The sequence below is a fragment of the Myodes glareolus genome, chromosome 10, assembly GCF_982192425.1.
Source record: "Myodes glareolus chromosome 10, mMyoGla1.1, whole genome shotgun sequence".
NCBI classification, from domain to species: Eukaryota; Metazoa; Chordata; class Mammalia; order Rodentia; family Cricetidae; genus Myodes; species Myodes glareolus.
In genome coordinates this window covers 16,129,986-16,149,611 of record NC_142035.1, presented here as the reverse complement: position 1 = coordinate 16,149,611, position 19,626 = coordinate 16,129,986, and the positions used below count along the sequence as shown (strand labels likewise).

At 42.7% G+C, this 19,626-nt stretch overlaps 1 protein-coding gene across 2 annotated transcripts in view; it reads left to right on the top strand.

Annotated features, from left to right (window-relative positions):
- The window catches only part of Ift52 (intraflagellar transport 52), a 28,949-nt gene extending 9,592 nt beyond the window's left edge, over positions 1-19,357 (top strand). For both annotated transcript variants that reach the window (XM_087911045.1, XM_087911046.1), the window contains exons 7-13: positions 56-182; positions 1,719-1,805; positions 3,589-3,657; positions 7,142-7,296; positions 10,957-11,044; positions 15,934-16,042; positions 18,683-19,357. In XM_087911045.1, coding sequence (XP_087767171.1) covers positions 56-182; positions 1,719-1,805; positions 3,589-3,657; positions 7,142-7,296; positions 10,957-11,044; positions 15,934-16,042; positions 18,683-18,840 — 793 coding nt within the window. In that variant the 3' untranslated portion in view covers positions 18,841-19,357. The remainder of the gene's footprint in view (positions 1-55; positions 183-1,718; positions 1,806-3,588; positions 3,658-7,141; positions 7,297-10,956; positions 11,045-15,933; positions 16,043-18,682) is intronic.
- The last annotated feature ends 269 nt before the right edge of the window (positions 19,358-19,626 follow it).

Below are 19,626 nucleotides of genomic sequence, written 5' to 3'. Positions count from 1 at the left end.
GACCATCTCATGGCCCCTAAAGTCCATTCACGTGGATGTGTTTGTTTTCTTACAGGGCTCTCACCTTTGTCTACCCATTTGGTGCCACATTGAGCGTCATGAAACCTGCAGTAGCTGTTCTGTCCACAGGCTCCGTCTGCTTCCCACTTAACAGACCCATTCTGGCTTTCTATCACTCAAAGGTATTGACTTTCTTAGATATGTGAGTAGTGGTATTATTTTGTTTTTGAAGTAATAAAACTACATTGTAATGGGCACATGCCTTTAATCCCAGTACTTGGGAGACAGAGGGAGTTAAGAGCTCTGTGAGTTGAGTTCTAGACCAGCCTGGTCTACATAGTGAGTTCCAGGCTAGCCAAGGCTACATAGTGGTGCCCTGTTTTGAACAGAAAAAAAACCACACACACGCAACCAAATAGTAATATTTTTCCTGTAAAATGTTTGCTTATGAGATATAGAAGCTGATCTGTTTTCCCACTGAACAATTGGATTTATTTCTGATTGTCTGTAATTATGACTACAGATTGTGTATAGAGTCTCTGTTTTGGATTGTTGGTTGCAGGGTTTTGTTTCCTTTAAAATGTGTGTGTGTGTGTGTGTGTGTTTAGATGTTCGTATGGTGTGCATGTGTGTGTTGGGAGATATGCATGCATCTACATTTGTGTGTATGAATATGAATACATGTATTCCATGGCACACAAATGGAGGTCAGAGGACAACCTTGGAAACTGGTCTTCATCTTTGACTTTGAGACAAAGTCTCTTGTTTTGTTTCTGTTATATATAGCTGGTTCACAAAATTCTAGGGATTTTTTTTCTGTCTCTCATAACCACACAGGAGTGCTATGGTTATCGTATGGACATGTGTGCTACCTCAGCTGGTTTTATATGGATTCTGGGGATTAACATTCAGTCCCTATGCTCACAGAGCAAGTACTTTACCCACCAAGCTATCTCTTCAGCCTTGGCTGAAGAGAAAGACAATTTTAGTAAAAGTGTAGTGTAAGAACTCACTCATTAGCCAGGCAGTGGTGGCGCACACCTTTAATCCCAGCACTTGTGTGTTGAGGGGGTGGAGGCAGGTGGATCTCAGTGAGTTTGAGGCCAGCCTGCACTACAAGAGCTAGTTCCAGGACAGGCTCCAAAGCTACAGAGAAACCCTGTCTTGAAAAACCTAAAAAAACCAACCCCCCCTCAAAAAAACAAAAAAAGAACTCACTCATTGAAATCTAATAAACAGTGATCATCATCATTTTTTTTTCATATTTATCAGAAAGGCAAAGATACTTTGTTTTTATTTGTTGAAAAATAGTAACGTAGGTGTCGGTGAGATGGTTCAGTAATTAAGAACACTTGCTGCTCTTTCAGAGACCTCACTTTGATTCCTACTTGGAGGCTCACAACTACATGTAATTCTAATTCCAGGGCATCTGATACCCTTCTCTGGCCTTCACAGCCTGTTACATGCACAGCCTGTTACGTGCACATGGTGCACATGTATTAATGTAGGTGAAGCACTTATATACATAAATGAAAAATAAATGTCTCTAAAAACGAATAACAGTAAAGAGTAATTGTTCTCATAGTCGTTACTTTTCAAATGTTAAGTCTTCATGTGAATTGGCATTTATTGGTGTATCAGACAGTTGCTAATGTGATAAATGATACATGCAGTGTGTTTTGGGACCTAAGCATCTGACACTGCTTTGTCACCAACAGAACCAAGGTGGGAAGCTGGCAGTGCTTGGCTCATGTCACATGTTCAGTGACCAATATTTGGATAAAGAAGAAAATAATAAGATTATGGTAAGCTTTTTTCTTTTATCAAATTAATGCACACTATGTAAGTATGACTTCCATGGCAATAGAAAATACTGATAAGTACACTTGCCACTCGTCTACATGAGTTGTACTGAATTGAGTAGATGTCAGGCACTAAAAACACAAAGTTGAGTTGGGTGTAGCACTTGCTTTACAGAAGTTTATGGTATATCAGAAGAGTGACAGACAGATTGGTGGGTGAATCTAGAAAAGTATTGGGGAAGCGTGTCAAATAGGAGTGTTGACGACTCTGGAAAAGTGGTGAGGAGCAAGCCTCCCTTGTAAAGCAAGTAGCGTGAGCTTACACTGAAAGCACAGGGACAACCTTGCTGGTGCTCTGTTGTGTGATGGTTCACTCTTTCGGCTTTTTGAGGGACCCACCACCCAACTCCCAAATAAATCACACACAGAGGCTTATTCTTAGTTATTAATGCCCGGCCTTGGCTTGTTTCTTGCCAGCTTTTCTAACTTAACTATATCCTGACTACCTTTTTCTTCTGGGCTTTTTCCTTTTCTTAACTTCTGTATATCTTACTTTACATCTTTCTCTGTGGCTTGCTGTGTAGCTGGGTGGCTGACCTCCGACATTCTCCTTTTCTTGTTCTCTCGTTGCTTGCTCCCCCTCATCCTCATTTCTCCTTCTATTTCTCCCTCTGCCTGCCAGCCTCACCTGTCCTTGCTCCTGCCTTGCTCTTGGCCACTCAGTTCTTTATTAGACCATCAGGTATTTTAGACAAGCACAGTAACACAGCTTTTTGTTTGTTTGTTTTGTTTTTTGTTTTTGTTTTTGGAGACAGGGTTTCTCTGTAGCTTTGGAGTCTGTCCTGGAACTAGCTCTTGTAGACCAGGCTGGCCTCAAACTCACAGAGATCCACCTGCCTCTGCCTCCCTCGTGCTGGGATTAAAGGCATGCACCACTACCATCTGACAAACAGCTTTATAGAGTTAAACAAATAAAACACACCTTAAAATAATATTCCCCAACAGTGCTCAGACCCCTCTAGATTGTGTGGACAGTGGGAAGGAAGAGAGCAACCAGAGCCAGTTAGGAGGCTGATGGAGTTACCCAGGCAATCAAGGATGATGACTGAGTGAAGGTTGTGACTAGTGAGTGAAGCAAGGACTGGCAGAATGAGTTAGCGAGACTTTTCTGTATAAGATGATGAGGAATGAAGTGGAAGCATGCCTTTGTCCTGTCTACATAGTGGGAAGAGCACGTGTCTTGTGAGGATGATAATGGGGAAGCAAGCATTTCCCTAGTGCCTGCTAGACCTGTACACTGGAATTGCAGCCGCTCATCTGCCAGAGGAAGATGTGTGTTAGTGGAGTGAGCCCTTCTAGTCTTCCATATAGTGGGAGGTGGACCAGGGGTCTACCTGGTTCAGTGCCTCTCACTGTGCTCAGAATCCTAAATGTTTGCTTTGAAAAGCTGCTTGGTTTTTATGTATAATTATGATTTTGTCATATTACAATAGCCACAGTTGAAAAGGTATGTTCTTAAAAGTTTAGACTGTCATTCTAGTAAACAAAGGCTGCTTAGGATTGTAAACAGGTTTTTAGTAAGTTTTGACTTGCTACTTGTTAGAATACCCTGAAGCAATGATAATAAAGGTTTGCATTTAATTTCCAAAGATTTTTACCAACAAAAGACTGACAGTCCTTTTTTAAATTACTAGTTGTCTTTTCTCCCCACCTTAATTAATTTAACCTGACCTTCAGCATTCCCAAACAGTCAGATGTCTAACTGTATTTATCATTTTAAATACAGGATGTTGTATTCCAGTGGCTCACGACAGGAGACATCCACCTAAACCAGATTGATGCTGAGGACCCAGAGGTAGGAGACTGTGAATCATTGGAAGATTGAAATGGAAAATGAGGCCAACTTTTTAGAACCTCTTCCACAGGAATAGATGTCTCTTAACTCATCCTTGAGACAGTCAGAAAGAAAGCGATGCTGCTTGTGGAAAGGAAGGGCACATTATAGAAAGTCAGGTATCAATAGACAGAACTAATTGAAGTCAGTGCTTCCATATAAGTATCAGGATTAAAATTTGCTCTCTGGAAGATTGCTGGGCTAGAGAGATGGCTCTGTGGGAAAAGGCCCTTGTTTTCAAACCTGACAGCCTGAGTTCAATCTCTGGGACCCACATGATGGAAAGAGAGAGCCAGCTCCTATACATTGTCCTTTACTGGCATAGGCATGCCTTGGTACATGTGTCCCCAAATATACAAATAAATAAAATACAGAGTAAAATTAAAAAGAGAACAAGTTAGGACAGCTAGTCATCCTGGGAAGACTCTTTATGTTCATATTTGGGTGTCTAAGCCTTGATGACTGTCTGAACTAGGATTTCATGGAAGGCCTCTGACTGGAGATGTGAGAACAGATGGCTGGCCTGTTTCTGTCCTTTGAGTTGTGTGCTGGATGTGCACAGTTAGCCTCCTTGCCGTTGCTCTTGCTCTTAGCCCACCGTCATTGGAGACTAAAGTAACTAAAGCTGCCACATATTCCTGGAAAGGACATTCATCTGTTTGTTTCTTGAGTAAAAAGAAAAGTTTGAGGATTGGGAAAAGTCACTGGTTTCATTTTTGTTTTTATATTTGTTTAGGCTGAGTTTCACTGTGTAGTCTTGGCTACCCTGCATCTCAATTTGTAGACCAGACTGTCCTTGAACTCAGGTAGCTGCCTACCTCTGTTGCCTATCAAGTACTGGGATTAAATTAATCATAGGGCTACAGAAAAAACGGTGAATGTATTTTTTTATTTCTTTAATGTTCAGGCAAGTTTCCTATGCTGAAAGTAAAGATTTTGTGAAACAGGACTAGCAATTTGGTTGGTTTGTTTTGTGGATGAGGTCAAATCCGGAGTTCCCATACACTGAGCATTCAATGTCTGAGACATCCCCCAGCTTCTGTTGCTATTCTTTGTTTGAGACAGTATCCCTGTGTGGTCTATACTTGCCTTGAGCTTACAGCAGTCCTCCTATCTCAGCCTCCTGAGTACTGAGATCATAGGCTGTGCTGCCACATCTGGTTATATATGAGGGGTTTTTGTTTGTTTATTTTATTTTTTAAGTTTAAATAAGTTTTCTATTGGATAACCAATTAGGGGGCTCATCCCTGGGACTAGCTCCTTCTGCTACCCTCAGCAACAGCAGTCATTAGCTGCTCGTAGTTCTTTGTCTAGGGATGGAACACTATGAGATTTTCCCCTTCCAAATTAGCATGTCTGTTGATCTTGTCATCGTTCAGGTCTTGTTCAGGCTGCCACTTTGTTGAGGTACCAACAAAGTTTAGCTTCTCTGTCATTTCTGGGAGACAGTCTCACAGCAGACTTCCTGGTCCTATGGCTCTTACAGTCCCTTACAGTCCCTTACAGTCTTCCACTCTCTCTTCCTCAGTGTTCCTTGGACTTTAGTGCAGTTTGAAGCTATTCCAAAGTAATGGGATTACAGGCATAGACTAATAGGTAATAGATTGACATAGTTCTGAGTTTAAAGGTCATACACAGTGAGTAGTCTTTCTTCTGTCTTTCAGCAGGCTGTTCTGTTTCCCTCCAGTGACAGCAGTCATAGGTCCTTCAGAGATAGTTTCTGCTTAGGTAAGCTAGTCTGTGTTGGCTTCCCTTCCCTCATCTTATGCCACACACAGTGTGTACATTATCCGGCACCTTAAAAATTATACCATTGGAACTAGGCATGATGGCAAATACATGTAGTCCCAGTTTTGGGAGGTGAAAGCCAGAGGATCAGAACTTCAAGGGCAGCCTCGTGTTAGTAGTGAGTTCTAGGCCAGTCTGTGCTACATGCGACCCTGGAAGGAAAAATTATCAGTGAAATATTTACCATGTTCTTTTTTGCGGCGGTGGGGACGGGGCGGTGTAGGGAAGCTGCTTGTTCTTTTCCTGGCTGCCCAGACTCCCAAAGTAATCACACAGAAACTATATTATTTAAATCACTGCTTGGCCCATTAGCTCTAGCTTCTTATTTGCTAATTCTTACATCTTAATTTAACCCATCTCCATTAACTTGTGCATCACCACAAGGTCGTGGCCTATCAGCAAAGTTTCAGCACATCTGTCTCTGGCAGCAGCTCCATGATTTCTCCCTACTCCCCCCTTCCTTCTCTCAGCATACAGTTTAGTTTTCCCTGCCTAGCTCTGTTCTACCCTATCAGGCCAAGCCAGTTTCTTTATTAACCATTGGTATTCATAGCATACAGAGGGACATTCAAGACAGGGTTTCTCTGTGTAGCTTTGGAGCCTGTCCTGGAACTCGCTCTGTAGACCAGGCTGCCTCTGCCTCCCGAGTGATGGGATTAAAGGTGTGGGCCACCACCGCCTGGCTCCTGTTCTTTATTGAAGAACCTTCTATCTGTTCTTTATTCTTTAAGATTTACTTTATTTTCTTGGAGTGTGGGTGTGCCTGCCTCTATACATATATGTACCACATATGCAGATGCCCAAGGAGGCCAGCATGATATCCCGTGAAGCTGCAGTAACATGTTGTTGTGAGTCTCCTGAAGTGGGTACTGGGAATGAAATGCTGCTCCTCTGAAAAGCTCTTAACGCCGAGCCATGTTTTCCCTTTGTTTAAGCATAAACATGCTGCCCCTTATTAGACAGTGTCCTCTTGAGATGAACAGTTAGATTCTCCTGGTCTTTTCCTCTTACCAGCATAGAGCACATCATCACTGCTCTGAACAGTGCTGGGATGTCCTTGACTAAGGAAGAAAGATTAGGGTATAGGGTGCAGGGGGAGGGCCTGTCTGCATTGGTGTCACATGTGCTCATGCATCTAACAGGAGATAGCAGACATGGCCCAGATGCTGGGGCAGGGAAGGGAGGTGTGTTTTAGTGGGAGTTTATGGACTTTTTCTTATCACCTCCAGTTTCTCACTGTAATAGTAAAGAAAGTTGTTCATTAAAATAACCTTAAGGAAAATTGTTTTGGATGGTTGTAGTGGTAAAAGGGATATTTCCTTCAGATGGAGATGTGAGTAAATTTGATAGAGTTGATTGCTTAGTATTCAGGGTAAAAGGGAACGATAGTAAAAGGAAAACAGTTAAGTCAGCATGACTCCAGCTGTGTTCAACTGCGTGTGTAATTTGAGAGTTGTACTCAGCTAGCTTTGGGGTTCAGTCCAGTAGCTTTCTTCCTCCTTCTGCTTAAAGTGTCTGATGGAAGTTGTCAGTGATGATCGGTGGTGAGATCTCTTGGCAAGGAAATAGAAGTTTTGTAGATTGTGACCCAGGATGGATGCTTGACAGAGTAAACTCCATTTACTTTTGCTGAGAGGGACTCTCATTTGACTTTTAGATTTCCGACTACACAATGGTACCAGACACAGCCACCCTCTCAGAGCAGCTCCGAGTGTGCCTCCAGGAGGGCGATGAGAACCCACGTGACTTCACCACCCTCTTTGACCTGTCTATTTACCAGCTGGACACCACCTGCCTCCCCAAGGTCATCAAGTTAGTACTGAGGCTGCCTGGGCTCACACTGCAGTTCACTCTGGTTTGAAAACATGAGCCTGGAGCTGTGACAGGAAAACGTGTTCTCAGCTCTGTGATGAAGTCAGTAGGGAGACTGGTGTGGGATGCATGAATGGTGTAGAGGAACTGCTGCTAGTCACTGTCCACCTGTGTCCCAGGACCTAAAAGGCATCTCAGGTAACCCGACTTTTCTACTTTGCCAACAGCTTTTCTGGGTTTAGCACAAGTCCTGGGTTCCAAGAACCCCTTAGTAAACAGGTATGTTTGGTCCCCCTTAGAAGCACTTAAACAGAGCAGAGAAAGCACTGAGTCTCTGGGGCTTGTCCAGCAGAGCTATGAGGCCCATGCCCGTGAACTCTTCCTCCCATATCTGTTAACCCTCAGCTGCTCTTCCTCGCTCCACTGTCAACCCTCTGCAGCTAGTCCCTACTCTTCCTGACTCTAGTCATTTGGCAGGCTGCTGTAGTACTGTGGGTGCTGAGTATAGCTAACATGCAAGACTCTCAGATACTTTTCCCCCAAAGTTGTTTTGGCTATTTCTGGAAAAACAGATTGAAGCACTCACCTCTGCTAGAGGTCTTTTCTAGTTTCTTACAGATAGGATCCTGGCCCTGAGTCTCAGCTGCTCCTCTGCTAGGACTTTTACAACATGGGTAAATTTCCAGGGCTTTGTTCAGACGATTATGCTTGCTGCAGAATGCCCTATCACAGTGGATTCAGTTCCTAACATCATTCTCATCTCTGACAGCACACAGCTCAGCAGACACAGGTTAAGTAAAGAGACATTTGTTGAGTAGGGTACACTGTTACATCAGCCTGGGATGTGGAGAGACTGAAGGAGGGTGACGAGGCCAGACTCAGCCCAGGCTCCGCCTCACCTGTCTCTTAAAAAGACAACTTTGGAAGCTACATCAAGTCTCTATCCCTCCACTTCCTCTTGCTTCAGTAATTATGCCGTAGTCTAGAGTGTTTTGAGTCTAAACAAAATGAGTTCAGTGACCCTGCACACTACAAGGTCAGAAAACGCGTGTGTAGTGGGTAGACGCTCACCAGGAGTTGCTTGTTTTCCTCCGTAGGACTCTGTCCTTTTGTATGTCTGTAATTCTGCTAACTAGTGCAACTCCTTGTTCACTTTAATTCTCTCCTTAATCTGTTCGTGTGTTATTTCTGAGAAAGGGTCTGCCTTGTCTTGAACCTGTAATACTCACTGCTAGGAAAGGTTTTCCCCCGGGCACCTACGCGTGTGCAGACAGTGGTTGAGACAGTGGTAGTTCAGCTGGTTGCCTCTTTACAGCCATAGACCCCACTCCTGCTGAGGCTGCAAGGCCACAGATGTGTATTAAATGTACATTTGAGGACAGACACAGTGGTGTCAGGCCTGTAATCCCCACCCACACTTGTGAGACTGAGGCAGGAGGATTGCATGTTGAAAACAAATCAAACTCTGTCTCAAAAAAAAAACCTAAATGAGTAGAATAAAGAGAACAATTAAATTTGGACTAGCTTGCAAAATTACATACAGCACAGAAGGACAAAATGAATGCTCGGGACAGTGATGGCAAAGCAGAAGCCAGAGCAGCCACTTGAACTTGGCATTCTTACCACTGTGCTGTAACAAAAAGGACACCAGCCCCTTCTGCCGAGTCTGCTGCCTCCTAAACACTGTTTTCTTGAGATTTCTTGAGACTAGGTTTTCCTTTGTACTTTAAGTTGGTGTGAAACTTTCAGTGTAGCCCAGGCTGGCCTTCAACCTGTGATATTTTTTTTCCCCATAACCTCCTAGGCACTGAGATAGGCAAGGCGTGTGTGACACATACTTGGTGCAGCTTTTCAAGGGCGGTGGTGGTGCACACCTTTAATCCTACCACTTGGGAGGTAGAGGCAGGTAGATCTCTGTGAGTTTGAAGCCTGCTTGGTCTACAAGAACTAGTTCCAGGATAGGCTTCAAAGCTACAGAGAAACCCTGTCTTGAAAAATCAAAAAAAAAAAATACTTTGCAAAATAACTGTGTGACTTCTTCCCTCTCTGTCCTGGATTTGTTTTTCTTCTTACTACTTACTGATACCTGGCATATTATCTGGTTTTCTTTGTACTGTATGTCCCTTCCCTAGCATGTAGGTCCCAGGAGAACCTCCTTTGGTTCTTCTTGCTGTGATGCTTATGACAGATAAAGCTACCTGGTACATAGCAGACAGTGAGTCAGTACTTGCTGAGAAAAGTGGACACACGGGAATTCGTATTGTGAAGATGTGTTTGCTTACCAGAAGCAGTCCTTATACTGGACAGTAGCTTGATTAATAAAAATACAGACAGATATTGGGGTTCAGCCTGAAGGTCAGAAAAGCAAATAGCCAGCCACTGGCTTTTACCTCTACCTCAGTCTGAAATGGCGATCCTGCCTCCAGGAGTCTCAGAATGAGACTGTGTCTGAGAGCTGTCTCTTTCCATTTTATAATGCTCTCTAGTGCTGGGATTAAAGGCGTGCACCACTATTGCCTGGTTTCTTTGGCAAACTAACTAGTGTGGCTACTGGGATTAAAGGTGTGTGTTATCACTGCCTGGTCTGTAAGCTGACAAGTAGGGCTGTGTTACTCTCTGATCTTCAGGCAAGTTTATTTATTAAAATACAAATGAAATGTCACCACACTGGGCTGATTTCTCTCAGTAGTAAAAACAGTCACAGTACTCATTGGGTAAAAACCAAATCCCATTGAGAGGACTGTTAAAATTTAAAAGTAAATTTTCCATTCAGTTCTCAAATAATGCTTTGTGATTCCCTAGAGAAGTATCTTAGAAGAAATCCTGTTAGACAGAGCAGCATTTTTACATTTTTAAATTATTTTTCCTTTGCATTACATTGTATTCAATTTTATGTGCGGTTTTTTGTTTTTTTTTTTATGTGATAAACACCATGACCAAAAGCAGCTTGGAGAAGAAAGGGTTTATTTCATCTTCCACTTCCTGGCCATAGCTCATCACTGAGGAAAGTTAGGGCAAGAACTCAAGGAAGGACCTTGAAGCAGAAACCACAGAGGAATGCTGTTTATTGACTTGCTCCCTCTGGCTTATTCTCAGTAAGCTTTCTTATAAAACTTAGGACTGTCAGCTCAGCGAATGGTAGTGTTCACGGTGGACTGGGCCCTCCTATATCAATAGCGACCACGAAAATGCCCCAAAGGCCTCTTCAGTGGAGGCAGTTCTTCAACTGAGGTTCCTCCTTCCCAGGTGTGTCAAGTTGACAGCCAAGATTAGCCATTACTCTGTGTGTGTGTGTGTGTGTGTGTGTGTACACGTACATGTACATGTGTACCCATATGTGGAAGTCAAAGGGTAACTTACAGGAGTCAGTTCTCTCTTTCTACCATGTGGGTTCTGGGGATCAAACTCAGGATTGATGGCAAGTTCTTTACCTGTGAATCTATCTCACCAACCCAGAGCAACAGATTTATTTTGTTTTGCTTTTCTTTCTGGGCAGGATAAGGCTAGAACCCAGGCCCTCACATATGTTAGGCATAAGCCCTATTATGAACTATTCCCACAGCTGTTAGAACAACACTGAATAGTGTTGATGTGAGCAGTTAGCTGTGTTTTACCACAGTGCCTTACCTTTATTCCCACATTTTTGTCTTACTAACTCAGGGCTCATGAGGAGCTAAATGTGAAACATGAACCACTCCAGCTTGTCCAGCCTCAGTTTGAGATGCCGCTGCCAGCCCTTCAGCCTGCTGTGAGTAAGTGGGTTTAGGGGCTCCTGCTGTAGAACTCCACTGGTTACCCTCCCATGTGGGCACCTTCCTAGAGTCCAAGTGCTCTGCCTCTAAGCATATTGAGACATCATATCTGTTAGCATTCTGTAGGGACTTCTATGTGGGGAAGTGCCAAGGGGTCAGAGCATGGGCTTTCCTAGTTATTAAACTTTTCCATTTTGGGGGTCAGGAGTTGGAAGACATGTATGAGACTGCCTGAGTGCCCTAATTACTTTTGTATTGCTGTGACAAGACACCGAAGACAACTTACAAAAGGAAGCATTTAATTGGGGAATTGTGTACAGTTTCAGAAGGTGAATCCATGACCATGATGATGAAGAGCATGGCAGCTGACAGGCAGGCATGACATTGGAGCAGTAGCTGAGAACTTACTTCTCATCCACAAGTAGGAGATGGAGAGAGAACAAGATTAGGCCTGGTGTGGGCTTTTGAAACCTCAAAGCCAACCCCCTGTGACACATTTCCTCCAACAAGGCCACACCTCCTAATCCTTCCCAAACAGTTCCACCAGCTAAGGACCCAACATTCAGATACATGAGGTTATGGATGCCATTCTCATTCAAACCACCACACTGGGTAAAGAGGTATAAAATATTTGAGATGCCTTCGCAGGCAGTGGGCGCTCAGATGCTCAGTTTAAACAGGCTGGGGTCATATGGCCACTACATTACTTACTCAGGAGACACGAACATGTTCACCCTAGAGGGCATTGATAACAGATCACAAACATGATTCCTCCCAAGTCTGCTTTAGTAAACCAATGATTTTTTGCAGTGAGTTACTTACATGAACATGGGTTAGGAGTTATTCACAGGAGGGCAAGGACAGGGTTTCTTCTCAGTCAGCTGCATCACCAAAAAGCCCAACCCCAGCACAGAATATTCAGGAAAGCTGCATCTTGGCTTTTTCTGCCCGCTTTCAGGCAGTTCCCCTTGAGAATAACACTGTCTTTCCACATAACTTACTGCTCATTTACCCTCCATGTAGACTGTGAGCTTCCTGAGCTTTGTAAGTTTCCTAACTCCTGTGGGACTCTTTTTTTTTTTCTTTCTGGAGGGAATGTTTTGGTTGAGAAGCAGCAGCTATGGAACAGCAGCCATATGTAAGGCATCATGCAACATCTGAGTACTTCATTGTCTTAGGGTTTCTATTGCTTCAACAAAATACCTTGCCCAAAAAGCAAGTTGAGGAGGAAAGGGTTTATTTAGCTTACACTTTCATATTGCTGTTCATCACTGAAGGAAGTCAGGACAGGAACTCAAACTGGGCAGGGTCCTGGAGGCAGGAATTGATGCAAAAGCCACATAGGGGTGCTGCTTACTGGCTTGCTTCTTGTGGCTTGCTTAGCCCATCTTCTTATAGACCCCAGGACTGACAGCCCAGGGATGGCACCACCCATTGTGGGCTGAGCCCTCCCCGATTGATAACTAATTGAGAAATTGCCTTACAGCTGGATCTCATGGAGGCATTTACTCAACTGAGGCTCCTTCACTCTGATGACTCTAGTTTGTGTCAAGTTGACACACAAAACCAGCCCATACAATTACTAACTGAGGCCAGTCAGTGGTTTCTCACACCTTTAATCCCAGTACTTGGGAGGCAGAGGGAGGCGGATCTCAGTGAGTTCAAGGCCAGCCTGGTCTACAAAGAGAGTTCCAGGACAGCCAAGACTGTTACACAGAGAAACCCTGTCTTGAAAAACAGAAAACAAAGAAACAACAACAACATACACGAGGGAGGGGCCTCTTGTTCGTCCCGGCCATCTGGCTAGCTTACCCCTGAAATAACCACACAGAAACTATATTAATTAAAACACTGCTTAGCCCATTAGCTCTAACTTCTTTTTTTTTTTAATATTTATTTATTTATTATGTGTACAATATTCTGCCTGTGTGTATGCCTGCAGGCCAGAAGAGGGCTCCAGACCCCTTTACAGATGGTTGTGAGCCACCATGTGGTTGCTGGGAATTGAACTCAGGACCTTTGGAAGAACAGGCAATGCTCTTAACCTCTGAGCCATCTCTCCAGCCCCTAGCTCTAACTTCTTATTGGCTGACTCTAACATCTTAGTTTAATCCATTTCTATTAATATGTGCATCGCCACGTGGCAGTGGCTTACTGACTAATTTTTGGCAGCATGTCTTACTCCAGTAGCGGATCCATGGCATCTCCCTGACTCTGCTTTCTTCCTCCCAGAATTCAGTTCTGTCTTCCCCACCTACCTAAATTCTTCCCTGTCAGGCCAAGGCAGTTTCTTTATTCTTTAACCAATACAAGCAACACATAGAAAGAAGGACCTCCCACACTATTTCCCCTTTTCTGGTTAAACAAAAAAGGAAGGCTTTAACGTAATAAAATTACATATAGCAAAACAGTTATTAAGCAAGAATTACAGTTATAATATTTATATCTAATTTATCTTTTATCATAACTAAGGAAAACTGTAACTATAATTATAAATTCTCCAATTCCATCAAAGACTCCAGAAGGATATAATATTACCTAAGTAAACAGGAAGTGTATCGTAAACAACTTCCAAAACTCTAAATTGACAGAGACATCTCACTGCCTGTTCAGTCACCCAGAATTCTTTTGTATTGTTGGGGCATCCATCTTGAGCCTACAGGCCCATAGTATCCAGCAGACTTTTCCATGAAGCAGAAAATTTCAAAGACAGTTCTGCCTATATTGGCAGTTTGCCAATCACTTTTTTCTGTATCCTGCAGAATGTCTCACAGACTCTTTCATGAGGCAGGAACCCCAAAGGACCATCTCACCTTTAGATAAATTCAGCAGTCATTTCTCTGTGGGTCCTCATGTCCAGTCGAGTAGTCCAGACAAGAGCAGTTTTTTGCTCAAATGGCTAAGGAGTGTCTTCGATGCCCGTCTTCCTCTTGAAGTAATTTGTGCTACCAGGAGCAGATGTGTCTCACTGTCATGAAAAGTCTTAAGTTCTTAAAACATTTTAAATGCCATATTCTGAAGGTCTCTGAAAGATTTGAAGAATATCTATCTAACTGAAATATATCTCTATACATCTAGAAAATCTAACATGATTACAAGCTTGACTATTATAGATGATTATCTATTAACCTATTTCTTAATTTTGTAACATGTGGGGCTGGCTTGTTGGGGTATCTGTCCTGCCCAGTACCCCACAGCAGGCAGGCCCCAAAGAAAATCACGCACAAGACTCCATAAGATTATAAACTGATTGACCCATTAGGTCAGGCTTCTTGTTAACTCTTATAACTTATATTAACCCATTATTCTCATCTATGTTAGCCATAATGGCTCCATACCTTTTTTAGCTGGGCAGGTTACATGCTGCCTCTTCAATGGTCTGCACAGGAGTGGCGGAGGAACCTCTCTGCTTCCCAGAATTCTCCTGTTCTCATTGCATCACCTCTACTTCCTGTCTGGTTTTCCCGCCTATACTGCCTGCCTGGCCAATCAGCATTTTATTAAAATATGATTGACAGAACACAGACAATTCTCCCACATCATAATTTTACATTATATTTTTAAATGAGCTACACAAACACAACACCTTAGTCAAGATCAGAAATACATATACATATAACAAAATTGTACTCAATTTTGTATTAATAAACCAAGATTCATACCAATGCAAATTACTCATATCTATATCATATCCCTCTTTAAATGTAAAAAAAATTTATAGACAATATTTGGGAATATGGGTGTAGATTTGTCCGTACTGCTTCCTAATGATTGTGGGTGCTGTTAATTAGGTCTTTTATGGTATATCCTGTGTGCTAGGTTCATCTCAGTCAGCAGTTGGGCAAAGTAATTTTTTGAGGGTGTTCGTGACAACTTTTCAGGGGGCCGTGGTCTATCAAACCATATTGGTCTAGAAGCAGTCCACAGGTACTCATCTTCTGTGAAAACAAGAGAACTTTTCCAAAGCATCATAGCCTTAGAGCCAAATTTGAAAGTCATGATACCTTTATAATATACATGCTGGTTTAGCTTAGCAGCCCATACAATGAAATGTCTCTCCTACACAGTCAAATAATTCAAAGAAAACACAATAATATACATAATCCAGACTCTCTGTGAATTTTCCATTTTTATGTGGCTTTTTTTCTTTACTCCTTTTAATCTATGACTATCTGTACTGTCTCTTTAAAGACTTTACCCTTTTTTTTAAAAAAAAAAATTAACTTTATTTTATGACTCTCTATACTCTTTTTCTTCTCTCTTCCAAGCCTGTGTACATTTATCCAACACTGTGAGCCATTTAGAGGTCTTTTATGTCTGAATCTGTCCTATTGTGAATCTGTAATTCTTTACTATCCAGGAGCACTTCTTAAAATGCTAACATATTAATGTTAAGTTGTCTGCACTGATCTACATCTGCTTCCCCAATGACTTTTGTTCCTAAAGAACACATAATAACTAGCTGGGTGTAAGACATACACCTATGATTAAGGACTTATGAGACTATGGCAAGAAGACTGCAAGTTTGAGGCCACTCTGGGCTATACAGCAAGATCCTGTCTCAAAACAAAGACCTAACTATATAGGAACAAGTGTGGCCTCAGATATTCTACACAAACCTAAGCTCTGGGCTTGTGCAGAATTCATGGCACTGTTATATCGGCTTCATCAGTTTAGCAATGTGGTTAAATCTGGTTCTGCTTGGTTGCTTGCTTACAAGGGACTCAGTCTTGACATGGACCTAATGGCTGAGGGCAGCCAGAGGCGATGGAGTTGGAATGAACGGTTCCCCCCAGGGGAATGGCTCAGTCAGCCTCTCATTGCTTACACTTCTTGTCCCTGTTAAGCTCTGGGAGACTTTGCTAAAAACCTTCATTCCCTCTAGGTTTTCCCACCCAGTTTCCGGGAGTTAGCACCCCCTCCCCTGGAGCTGTTTGACCTAGATGAAACATTCTCCTCTGAAAAGGCACGTCTTGCTCAGATCACCAACAAATGTGAGTATTAGCTCGTTACCTTTTATCCCTTATGACTTTTATTTACCATGAACCACTGTGACTTGCTGTAAGAGAATGTTCAAAGATTGTTCTTGGAGAACCGAATCTGAGCACATGGACAAAGCTGAACATGTCTTCATAGCATGTGAATGTGGTCTTCTGAGTTCAGTTTATCTGGTGAATCAGAACACGATGCTAAGCAGAAACCTTAAGTCTCACTTTGGATCCCCATGGGCCTTTAGTTCTGGCCCTTAGACTGAGTGACAAGAAGACTAATACTGGGGCTGGAGAGATGGCTCAGTGGTTAAGAGCACTGACTGCTCTTCCAGAGGACCCGGGTTCAATTCCCAGCACCCACATGGCAGCTCACAACTGTCTGAAGATCCAGTTCCGGGGGATCTGACACCTTCACACCAATGCACATAAGATGAAGCTAAATAAACCATAAAAAATATTAAAAAAAAAAAAAAAAGAAGAAGAAGACTAATACTAACCCTGGCTTCTACCTTACAGAGCTGGGTCACTGGTCATAGGAGCATTTAGATTAGAAAGAGTCACAGGCTGCCAAGATGGCTCAGCAGGTAAAGGTTCTTGCATAATTACCTGAGTTTACATCCTGGAACCTACTCACAATGAAAAGGAGTTGTCCTTCAACCTCCATATGTATGCCATGTACAAGCCCCTGCACACACATAGAAATAATAATAAAACAATTAAGTATTCTTAAGACATAAAAAACGAGCTGGGTAGTGGCAGTGCACTCGGGAGGCAGAGACAGGCAGATCTCTGTGAGTGTGTGACACTCACACACTCTGTGTGATCTCTCTGTGTGTGAGACACAGCCTGGTCTACAGAGGGAGTTCCAGGACAGGCTCCAAAGGTACCCTGCCCCCACCCCAAAAAACCAAGAACATAAAAAGAAGTCAAGGCCAAAAAGACTCATGTAGACTTCAAGTTGTAGTATTCTTCTGCCTACTGAACCTTGTGATATGCTCTGCTTCAAGACCTGCACCCAGTACAAGAGACATAAAGTTAAACACTCACTGTGAAGCAGTGACCGCACTCCTGGAATACAGCTAAGAAGACGTATGAACATACCCAGATGGCATTGTTTATTTTCAAACTGCAATGAACTGTATGTGGTGGCACATGCCTTTAGTCCCAGCATTCGGGAGGCAGAGACAGGCAAACTTCTTAGTTTGAGACCAGCATAGTCTATAAATGTTCCAGGACAGCCTGAGCTATTATAGAGAGACCCTGTCTCCAAAAAACAAAAACAAAACAAAACAAAAACAAAAACAAAAACAACAAAAAGCAATGAAATTGGGATTGTCTTTCATGTTAACTAGCAAAGGAATGGTAGTCATTTGTTTCACATTTAATCTGTGGTATGGAGCTTGGCTCACATAATCCCAGCACTCAGGAGGTTGAGACTGGAGGAACACTGAGTTCAAGGCCAGCCTAGGCTCCAGTATACAACCCTGTCTTGAGAAGAGCAGTGATGACTGTACATCTTAGATACAGGACTGCTAGGGAATGACTTCACAGAAGACTGTTGTAATTACTGGTAAATTTTTCTTTGTGTTTTTCTAATTTTGGGGGCATGGGATGAAGTTTGAGATGGCTTCATATAGCTGGGCTGACCTTGAACTCAGTATGTAGCTGAGACTGACAGAACTCCTGGTCCTCCTGTGTTCACTTTTCATCAGGCCCTGCTTCTATCTGGGTTTTTAAAACCTGGTTACACAGAGTAGTGTAAGCTGACTCTGAAACTCATCTGGGTCACTTCAACTGACCCCAAACTCGGGACCCTCCTGCCTTAGCTCTCGAGTGCTGTGAGGGCAGGGGTGAGCCACCTTGTGTTATGGCCTGCTTTTCTGTAATAATCTACAGTAAATGGTGGGGTTTTATTTTTGTTTTACTATGGATTGAACCCAGGACTTTACTTTTCTATAATGCTCTTTTGGTAAATGCCATTCCTTGTCTCCTAGCACTAGAGATTGAAACCCAGTGCTCTACCACTGAACTATATCCCTGACTTCTTTTATGTGACAGAGTGTTCTTGTGCCACCTAGGCTGATCTCAAACTTGTAATCCTCTTTCACAGTCTCCCAAATGCTGGGATTCTGGGTGTCTATACCATGGTTAGCATAAATGCTACTTTAAACTTCATATATGACCTTTTTACAGTGGTCTTTATATTTAGAGCCTGGTAACTTGAGTTCCTTTGGTTGCTTTTGTGCTTTGGGATGTACTAGTGCTTCATTTGGAGAGTGGGAAAGCCAGAACAGGTGGACTTTGCTCTGATTAGGTTTGTCATTTTAGACTGGGCACAGTGGCTCACTCCTGTAATCCCAGCACACAGGAAGAAAGGCAGGCAGGAAAACTGTTACAAGTTTGAGACCAGCCTGGCCTATAACATGACACTGTCTCACTAAAGAACAACAAAATGAGCTACTTTTATTCTTATTTATGAAAGCAGCACATCCAAGACCCCAGAGTTGCCAGAATGTAAGTCCAATGATCACATCATTCTAGGAAGAATTGAGTAATCTCAGGAGGAAGGGAACGCCTCAAACATGATGTTTGCACTCAGGAAAGAGTGGAACTGAAGGGTTAATCAAACTCTACTGTGTTTAGGTACTGATGAAGACCTGGAATTCTATGTCAGAAAGTGTGGTGACATTCTTGGAGTAACCAGTAAACTTCCAAAGGATCAGCAGGATGCCAAACATATTCTTGAGCACATCTTCTTCCAGGTGGTGGAGTTTAAGAAATTGAACCAGGAGGCCCACTGACATGGCAGCCCTTCAGGTGATGTCACCCATATAGACTTTACAATATTCATTAGTTCTGCAAGTACTTACCAAGTGTCTACAGATGAACAACACATGATGATCCCTTCGAGAATGGAACTTCTATTCTTACTGGAGGGTCCCAGCAAACAGTAGCAGAGTATATAAGCAAGCACTTAGCAGGCTAGAGGATGGTAAGTGATGTGGTATAGAAAAAAACAGAGCTAGGCCAGAGGGATCCAGTGCGCCAGCATTTATTAAAATGAACAGAGCTGGCCCAGTACACGTGGATGCCAGAGTCTGGGGTACTGTTTGTACCAGAACCGTCAATTGTACTTGTGTGGTACATGGTTGTGAAAACTTCGTCCTTGGGTTAAAATCAACCATCAAGTCAACTGATTCCTACTTGTCCCAACTAATGGTGATCTGGAATGTCAAGTTGATGTTCAAAATACCAAAGAGGTTCTTATTTCAGACCCTAAACTGAAATAAAATAAAATAAAATTCTGTGTTTACTGTCTCCTCCTGCACATGCTATTGATACAAGTGGGATGACATTCCAGGACTGTGGACCGTGCCTCTTCTTAAAGCACCCTCTGACTGTCAACTCTGGGGTTCTGAATTCGCCCTCCCAACCAAAGTGTCTGCACTGTGTTTTCTCTGAGCTTTAGAAGGTTTGTGCGTCCTCTGTAGTGCTCAGGTGGAAGAGATGAATCATTTACTTGAATTAAATCTATGATTGAACTTTCATAATTCATGAAATGGTCTGTCATAATATCTTTTTTTCCC